Raw genomic sequence first — 9,672 nt, 5'->3', positions numbered from 1 at the left:
CTAGGTGGGTTTGGTATCTGGAACTCACATCCAGGGCAAACCCCAGCAGGCCTCTTTAGGAGTCTGTGTCGGTGTCTGCACCCCTCACCCTCAGGTCGGCCCACCTGAATAAATTCCCAACAGGGCCCGAGGAGAAGCAGGAGGTCCTGCTGCAAAAAGAGGCCAGGCTCCCTGTCAAGATAAGCTGATCAATCCATGTCCTTTTGGCCAGGGTTTGGGAGAACCGGTCAGAAACTCAAACCATTTACTCAGAAACGACACCATCCAAGAACACCCAAGGATCTTGAGGAGCAAACGTTGTATTTAATAAGTTATAAGATACATTTACAGTCGGCATTTGGTTCCAGTTTCCCTTCTATCTCCCAGTTTATGAGGCCTGTGGTCCTTCAGGCTTTGGGCCGCTCCAGTTTCCAACAGGTGGGCTTCACCAGCACTCACCCCCAGCTGCTACACCTCAGGGAGGGTCACCCACCTCGCTCCGCCCCATCCATGGAGGGGGGTGCTTGCCACAGTGGCCACCTCCTCAAGACTAAGTGGCAAATCTGAAAAGGCTGCCTGTCCAGACCACACTGCACATGTGGGCCCTGCAGTCAGGCAGCTCCTGAATGCTGGTCTGCAAAGTAGGTCTGCAAAAAGGCGTGCAAAATGCCTTGTGCTCCATTTCTGTAATTTTGCACCTGCCTACCACTTTCCCAACAGCCCTGGTCAGCGACACAGCTTTTTGCTATTTCTGCAACTGGTAAAGGACCACTGGTGAGCTGCCGTCCTTCCCTCCAGATCCGCAGTTCCCTGACGTTCAGGCTAAAATGTCCATATGAGTTTCGTTCTTTTCTATCTATAATTATTTCTCAGAAAAAGTGACCCTGGGGCTGACTTGGGGTGGACGTGGACCTAATGTTATGTGGCGTGACAGGCCTCGGCTAATACGCAGACCCACCTATGGTCTCTCTGGTTGTGCTGGTAGGACTCATCAGATAGATGAACAGCTAGAGCTGGAGCATGTAAAGAACAAGGGCTAGCGTTGGTTAAAAAAAGGGTGGATCTTTGGTGAGTCAGGGGCTGCTTACCACTGCAGAATTTCCTCAGACCTGGCAACTGAAATGGACTTGACAAACAAAAGCAAAGACGTGGCTGCCCAGATGGTCACACACAATGACTCTCTGGGGAAGTAAGTAACAGGATGAGGGGAGAGGCAGTGAAAAGCCATTTTGGCCAGCTTGTCACCACAGTCACGCTGCCCTTTGAGAGGTGGGGCAGGGTGGTAATGAGGTGTGTTATAACAATGGGGTCCATCTCACGTGATATGGGCACTGGAAGAGGTAAAGCTGGTGTTAGGTCATCTTCTTTTCTTGATGACAACCTAAACGAGGTCTCCTCTTTCCCTCTCCCCCTCCCCCCACCTCAGGCCCCAGTCTTGTTTTATAAACTGGCTAACCCATTTCATTTCTTAAAAATGTGAGCATTGTCTGTGTTCTTGGTCTGTCTGTAGGGGGTGATCTGTGCCACAAGAGGTCCGGTTTGCTAGGCCTATTGAATGAGTGCATTTTTTGAGTCCCCAACATGTCCCTAAAGAGTCAAGTCTAGAACTTCTTTCTGAATGTACTTTGAAAAAAATGGCAATGTTTTGGGGGATGGGGTTTCAGACCCACAAACAGGCCAGTGGACTTTGTATAAGACGAGTTACAAACAAGCAACAAAAGCAACCACTACAACTCCTCCCAGGATGTGACGACAACTGTTTTAAGGCACTGTGACATGGAAGGGGCTGCCAGGGATGTGCTCCTCTCCCCACTTCACAGCCAGAACGTAATCTCCCTTCTCCTTGACGACGTATGTGACGTTGTATTGCTGGTTGCCCACATGCTTCATGGAGACCTCCTCGCAGGGGGTGGTGGGCCCATGGACCCCGATCAACAGCATGTTGGAACCTAGGAGGCAGATAAGGTGGTTACTCCATGAGGACACATCCCCAAAGGCAGAGGAAGAGGAGGGGATATGGGAACCAAAGTAAAGATTACTGCCTGTTAAGCATCTCTGAAGGGGCAAGAGACCTAAGAGAGGTGGTAGAGCATGGCTATTATGAGCAGGACTCAAACAGGTTCAAATCCCTGCCCTGCCACTTTCTAGTCAGGTGACCTTGGATATCACTTCTCCCTGCCTTAGCCTCCTGGTCTATAAACACCTACCTCATGGGGTTGTTGTGAGGTTTAGAGGAGTTATTTTATGGGAAGCCCTTAGCACACAGTAAAGGCTATGTAAGTGTTGGCTACTCTGATCTCATTTGTTCTCACGGGAACATTAAGGAAGGTCCTATATTATTTCCATTTTAGAGACGAGAAAACTGACTTTTAGAAAGAGATTTAGTAACTCTCCAAAGGTCACATGGCTAATAAGTTTTGGGAGGGAAGGAGGGAGAGAGGGAGGGAGGAGTAAGTAAGCAGTGGAGCCAGATTTCCAGCCCAGATTTGCAAGATGCCAGAACCCAAGTGACTAATATTGACACCCAAATAAATGGCCAGGCTCACACTGCAATGAAAGCAATTAGCGGCAGAGAAGAGGCCAGGTTACTGATTGAGTGTGCTCATGTATAATGGCGATAATGCCATCTTTCCTATGTGCCTTGAAGTCATTTGAAAAAAAATCCAGAGGCAAAGGAGGAAAATCATTTAAAAATATTAAGTGCAGAATAGGGTAATGAACACAGTTACTTGCAAACGGTTGGGCTACACGGGTGGGCGGGGGCCCAGAGCAGCAAAGACCAAAGGACTTACAGTGAGTCCCCCCACCCCTTCCCTTCCTGAGCAGGGCCAGGCTGCCTACCGGCTTTGCTGCAATCCACCAGGAAGGAGCTCTTCTGGCCCACGAAGGCCTTTGAGAGTCCTGCTCCCTTGGAGGTCACCTTGCTGGCATCTGAGGATGCCTTGGGGATGGCGCTATAGCAGGTCTCTGTTGAGGACCTGGTCACTGACTCCACCAGGATGGATGAGGTCTCATTGGCCGAGCCGGGGCTGACCAGACGCTGGCCTAGGACATGGAAAGGAGGGAAGCAGGGGTGAATGGCCAGACAAGTACAAGTGCCCCACGTAGGAGCCCCAGGAGAGTGCTGGCACCCCAACACCTCGATCTATACCTCTACCTCACACACCTAACACCTGGATCTAAATGCCACAACTTCCCCATCTCACACCCACAGTGTCTTCTGTGGGATCCTGGGGTTATGCCCCACACAACTAGGATCTGGCTTTTTGGGTGTATGGCCTTGGCTGACTTGACCTGGAAATCCCTCTCATATAACCATGCAGAGGAGACATCTTTCCATTTACATGAAATACTCTTATGTCTAAGCAGTGTAGAAGTGTGGGAAGGACATGACAAAATAGCAAAAAAGATTCTTGCTGCATATGAGAGGATGGTTTTTCCATGTGAATTTTTTCCTTTTTTAAAATGTATGGCCGTACCCGTGACATATGGAAATTCCTGGGTCAGGGGTTGAATCCAAGCCGAAGCTGCGAGCAACGCCATAGCTGTGACAGCACTGGAGCCTTTAAGCCACTGCTGGGCCAGGGATCGAACCTGTACCTCTACAGTGACCCAAGCCACTGCAGTCAGATTCTTAACTCACTGCACCATGGGGGGAATTCCACATCTGAATTTTAAGTTTCTCTGCAATGAACCTATGCTACGTATCTATCAGTGAACCAAGCGGAAAGAGACACATGGAAGGAATTTACCATGTGGTTCCTTCGGGTGGTGGGCTGTGAGGTGGTTTTCACTGTTCAGTATTTTTTCCAATGTTTTGAAGGAGGCACATTTTTATAAACTTAATCAAAACTTTTGATTATTTTAAAAGTGAAGGTTAGAAATGAGGGGATTTTTCAGGCCCTGATCTAAACAAACACGTAAGATTTCAAATATGTAAATATTCCTTTTTTTTTGTTAGACTGAAAACCACGTAACACGCTTTCTCAACCTCTGTACTCCAGCTCTGTCTATTTTGCAATTTTTCAACACGCACTCCCTCTGAATGTTTCTTTACATTCAAGATTCAAAGGAGATTCAACCTACTTAAAATCATGCACAATTTCTACTATCAAATGGCCCTATTGATAATGTGACAAGGCCAGCTCCACAGGGGGAAGAATAACTTCAAAGGCGTTTGGGAGTTCCTGTCATGGCTCAGTAGAAACGAATCTGACTAGCATCCATGAGGACACAGGTTCGATCCCTGGCCTCGGTCAGTGGGTTAAGGATCCAGCATTGCCGTGAACTGTGGTGTAGATCACAGATGTGGCTTGGATCCGGTGTTGCTTTGCCTGTGGCATAGACTAGCAGCTACAGCTCCAATTCAACGCCTAGCCTGGGAACCTCCATATGCTGCAGGTGCAGCCCAACCCCCCCCCCCCCCAAAAAGGTGTTTGGTGGTTACCTGTCACCTTGGCCTTGAAAGGACTGCCAACGATGTGGTTGGGCCCACCGTATTTGACGCCAATCAGGTAGTTTCCAGGAGCCATGGGGGTGTACATGACTTTGTACCCTTCTGGGGTTTCCTGGCAATCCATTTTAACCTTGGATGGGCCTTCAATGGTGACAGATAATGTCCCTGGCCCTGCTCGGGTAGTGTTGATGAAAAATTCAGATTGAATACCTGGGAGAAAGGAAGAAGGAAAAGCAGGAATTAAGGTCACATGGATGGTTTGGAGGGATGAGGGGGTGTGGTTTGGGGAGTGTTCTGGGGGCACAGGAACAGTGGCAGGGCACTCACAGGTTCCTGCACAGACAGGTCACCTTGGTGGCATAGGAAGTCACTCACACTAGCTCTGAGCTCCTGGCACAGAGAACCCTAGGACCTTGGGGGTTGTTAACCCCTTTCTGAGGCCCAGGCAGGAGCGTGGCTGCCATTCTATCCATCAGCGTCCACCGCCCAATTCTCTCCTCTGGGGACGAGTCATGGCTGGCTGTGGGTGAGACACCTAAGTGGTCATTGTGAGCCTGAAGTGCTGCTTCAGCCCCCAGGGCTCTGCCTCTAAGGGTGAGGGAAGCGTGGGCCCCTCTGACCTTTCCTTTCTCCTGAGGGTGGGAGGATCCCAGGCAGCCCAGTGCTGCCTTCTTCCTCCTCAGGTTCCTTGCCCCAGACACCATGCTGAAGACCAGGCCAGCTGCTAGAATCTGCAGTCCCCCCCAGCTTCCCCGCTTTGCCATGAATACCAGCAACAGGCAGAACCAAAATGGCAGCTCCTGCCTATTACCACATGCACCACTCTGGCTCCAGATCCTGTGCCCATCATTTTACATGCCCAGTAATTTCTCTTTAAATGACCCTGAGGGTCAGGGAGGTCCACCCACTTGCCAGTCAGAGCTACAAGAAAAAAGTGGCAGAGCTGGCATGAGAGCAAGTCTGCATGGCTCCAGAGCCCAGGCCTGTCTCTTGGCCACTGGATGGGCAGTGGACCTGCCTCAGATGCCCTAACTGTGGCCTCAGATATCTTGCCTGGCCTGTAAGGGTCTCCTGCACAGACATCCTGGCTGGTGATGAAAAGAAAGCTGGGCCAAAAGAGAATGCCAACCAATGACCATGGTGGCGTTCCTGCCTGAGCAAAAGCCCCTTTCCAGTCCAGAGGTGGCCAGTGAAGGTGGCTGTACACCCACTACAGTGCCCTCTATGGGGCATCCCTGGCACAGCATTCTTGTGCAGGGCTGTGCTTTTCCAGAGCCCAGGACTCCGCCCCAGCTGAGAACTATTTTGGTTTAATTACAGCTCCAAGGCCAGAGAAAGAATTATTGTTCTGGTTATCAATAAAACAAAGGAGCTGCTATCGTACAACCCCCAAACATAACCCAGCTGTTTCTGGAAGCCTCTGAGGCTCCAGTTTCAGTCCCCCTGCCCCCCTGCTATCTCAATCTTGTCTTGAAATTGTGCAGCCCAGCAGCCCTTCATGCAGCCACTGCCAAAACAGGCTGTGCAGGGAAGGGAGGGGGGTATGCAAACAAGGAACAGCATTTCCAGGAAATGGCTGCAAGTAACAATAAGAAAGACATTTTTAAAAAATTATTATTATTTAAATTTTTTTTCTGGCTATAGCATTCAGCAGCTTGACGTGGGGTATCTCAGTTCCCAGACCAGGAATTGAACCTGGGCTGCAGCAGTGAAAGCACTGAGTCCTGAGTCCTAACCACTAGATGGCCAGAGAACTCCTCCAGGAAAGATACTTTTAAAGTGAAGATGAAAAAAAGAGTTGGCTGCAGTGGAAAAGAGCCCCACCCTTTTAAATAAGCTGCTCCATTCTTGAGAAATATTATTAGTTCATCCTGACTGTGAGGGTCCAGAAAGGACGATTAGGTGGGAAAGAGAAAAAAAGATAGGACAAAAGCAACCTATCAGGTGGGCTCCCTTAGTATCTGCATTTTACAGGAAAGCAGTAGAGGCTCAGAGAGGTCAAGTAACTCACCCCAAGTCACACAGCGGGGGATTGGCTGAACTGGGATTTAAACATAAAGTCTGTCTAACCTGGAGCTAATGCACTCACCTGAGAGCAGAAGAGAGAAAGAAAATCCACCTGCAGGAGTCTCTCTCACCACTGCCTCCAGGTAGAACCAACACCCTAGACATCTCTGGGCATGGTGGTGTTCCCATGCAACCCTGTGTATGTACAGATGAGTTGCTTGAGATTAATGCATGTTAATGCAGCCCTGCTCCATCTTCAAAGTGGGCACTGGGTAGCAGGAAGGAAGGTGGCTCTGCCTTGGACTGAATGCATACTGGGGTTCCAGGAGCACTTCATCAAGAAAATGGCTCTTCCAACAAGTGAGTCTGGAACGCTCTGGTCTAAAGCCTGACCTTCTCGGCCTCTCTGAAGCAGAGAATCCCACCCCAAATTCTCCACATTCCCATGTTCCAAAACCTGCAGAATGGACCATTTAAAGCTGGAGCCAAGAGATACAGCAAACCCAGTCATAAAAACACAGGGAAGCCCGCTTTGTTCCAAAGTCAGGATGCAGGCCCTCCAGCAGCCGGGCACAGACACCTTTTCATTCCACACACACTGCAGCTGTGTAATCTTGGGATGGCTATTTGGGAAAAGGCCTGGGAGCAGGAGGGCTAGAAAAACAAGATGCCTTCCCCTTGACAAGAGCAATATTTATACAGGGTTTGAAACAGGCATGCTCTGTACCTCTCCCTCCTGGCTGGGAGTCTCCTTGCAAGACCAGCTTCTTCCCTCAGAGGCATCCAGTGCTGGCAAAGCACAGCCTGAAACCTGAGCTCCCAAGAAGGTGTGTGAACAGCCAAGAGGAAGCATGAGAGGCCCTGGGCACAGCAGGTGTGATCCAGCATGGGGATGAGATGGCTGCTGGCAGCGCAGGAGACCTCAGTGGCCACTGTGGGGTCTGGACTGAGGCCTGCTGGGGCTTCAAGTGCCAGGAGGACCCACCCACCTGGGCTTCAAGGGTGGATGGTTTGCCAGGGGCCAGATGCCTGCACTACCACCTGAGAATAGCTGGGAGGACAGAGGTCCTGCTTTAGGACACTTTATGAAGTGGGTGAGAGGTGCAGTCACAGCCTCTGGGTGAGCCAGCAACACTCAGGGATTAAGTGAGCAGGCCTTGAGGTTGGGGGCTAGGCAGGTTCTGGTCTGGTCCCCTCCCAACTAAGTAAGCTTGGGGAGCAACTCAGCCTTTCTGAGCCTCACTTATTAATCTGTAAAATGGACAGTGCCTAGAGTGAAACAATACGGTGCCTTTTACAAAGGGGAAGCTGCTGGCCTGGAATTCAGCATGGAGCCAGACCGGATGGGCCTGGGGAGATGGACAGTACTAAGGCAGACCTCATGGGAGGTTTCGGTGAGGCCACTGCTTTGGCCAAAGTTCCAGGGTGGCACGCCAACCAGTCAGTCATCCCAGCACCCAGGCAGGGCCGCACAGCCTCTTAGAGTATTCACTCCAGGGCCTGGATGCCAGGTAACCTCGGCCACTCATCCCCTTGCTGTAGGGAGGTGGGACTGCTCTGTCCTATTCAGCGCATCTGTGGGAGCCTAAGAGCAGAACCTGCACACACAAGAAACTCAAGAAATCGAGCTGCCTTCTTGAGAGGGCCCAAAGTAACACTCAGACACAAACCATGTCCCAGAGTCCACACCTGCAGAGACGCCTAAGTGGACAAGCTCCCCACCCTGACATCTTCCAAAATAGCAATGCGCTGGACACCTCCCAGAGGCCACCTCTGTGCTCACGGTATGAACATTAACTGTAGCTATTATAAGGCGAGTAAATCTGTAGATTTTGACACAGAAATTTCCTTCAGATGTCAAGTAACAAAAGAAGTTGTACTTACTACAATATGTGCACTAAGATGATTTCTGTAAAACAAAAGCCAAATTTTATGTCTACCTTTTTAATGAACTGACTAGCTAAACAAATGAATGTCTAAGAATGAAGATCAACAAAGAGACCTGAGGGTTCTCCCTTGAACTGTTAGTCATGTTTCCTTCTGGACCCAGAGGGAGGGAGGGTGGGAAGAGAAGCAAGATGGAACTTTACATATTTTCTCACTGCCTGTATTTTTCACACTCCAATGTGTCCCAACTGTGGCAAAGATCAAAATGAATTGTAATGAGTCTTGGAATATCCGTCGTGGCTCAGCGGAAATGAATCTGACTGGCATTCATGAGGATACAGGTTCGATCCCTGGCCTCACTCAGTGGGTTAAGGATCTGGTGTTGCTGTAAGCTGCGGTGTAGGTTGAAGAGGCTGCTCAGATCCCATGATTGCTGTGGCTGTGGTGTAGGCCGGCAGCTGTAGCTCCAATTCGACCCTTAGCCTGGGAACCTCCATATGCTGCAGGAGTGGCCCTGAAAAGACAAAAAAATAAAAATAAAAAAGAATTGTAACGAGTCGCAAAAGCTTCAGAATTTGACTGTTTTAGTCTTTTCTCCTCCTCTATTAGGATCAGAATAAAAGAAGGAGCCAGGCTGTGACAGGTCTGACTGCTGATTCCATGTATTTCTAGGAGCCTGGGGAACCACCACTAAAAGGACTGGTAGGTCAGAGACCTCTCTGAAGGTCCATTACATGCATCACAAATTCTGTGCAGGCAAAGGAGGCCTCCAAGTGAACGATGCTGTATTTCTTTCTCTCCCTATCGGTGTCCTGGTTCGCAAGGAATCTGGTAAAGGAAGACAGCTGCATAGTTATGAGCTGTGAGAACTTGGCCATCAAGCCCTCATTCCGGATTTACCGCAGGTCAAGTGAGGGCCTCCCACGGGTGCGTTATTGCTGTTTCCCTGGGGAGGTATATGGAAAGCTTCCTGGGGCCTGAAGCATTCCAGCCGGCTTTGCCCCGAGCCCAGCTCGGCCAGAGACGAGAGGCAGAGGCAGTGTGTTACCTGTGGTGCCTCCCTCGAGCCCCGCGCCATAGGCAGACACCAGGGCAGGGTTCCCCGCTTGTCCTGGCTCCCCAACGCGCACTTTGAAGGGACTTCCAACCACGTGGCTCCCGTTGAACTTGACGTCAATCGTGTGGACACCATTCTCGTGCGGAATGAAGCGAACAGCATACTTATCTGGGAGAGGGAACAAAGGTACAGGGTAAAAGCAGGCTTGTGGACACCACCAAGGTGGGTGGGGACAAGGGACAGGAGGCCAACCCGAGAGGGCCAATCAAAAATCACTAATACTGCA

The 9,672-nt window shown here is 50.2% G+C and overlaps 1 protein-coding gene across 5 annotated transcripts in view; it reads right to left on the bottom strand.

Annotated features, from left to right (window-relative positions):
* Positions 1–283: 283 nt before the first annotated feature.
* Positions 284–9,672, bottom strand: part of FLNB (filamin B) — a 150,699-nt gene continuing 141,310 nt past the window's right edge. For 4 of the 5 annotated variants that reach the window (XM_047777847.1, XM_047777856.1, XM_047777866.1 and 1 more), the window contains 4 exons: positions 9,378–9,554; positions 4,427–4,645; positions 2,821–3,024; positions 284–1,928 (listed from right to left, as the gene is read on the bottom strand). In XM_047777847.1, the coding sequence (XP_047633803.1) occupies positions 1,741–1,928; positions 2,821–3,024; positions 4,427–4,645; positions 9,378–9,554 (788 nt within the window). In that variant the 3' untranslated portion in view covers positions 284–1,740. Of the gene's footprint in view, positions 1,929–2,820; positions 3,025–4,426; positions 4,646–9,377; positions 9,555–9,672 lie in introns of those variants that run through there. The other variant, XR_007134493.1, reaches the window with a different exon arrangement.

The sequence above is a fragment of the Phacochoerus africanus genome, chromosome 1 (genome assembly GCF_016906955.1).
Source record: "Phacochoerus africanus isolate WHEZ1 chromosome 1, ROS_Pafr_v1, whole genome shotgun sequence".
Lineage (NCBI taxonomy): Eukaryota > Metazoa > Chordata > Mammalia > Artiodactyla > Suidae > Phacochoerus > Phacochoerus africanus.
The sequence above is the reverse complement of the archived record's forward strand: the minus strand, read 5'-3'. Positions and strand labels throughout refer to the sequence as shown.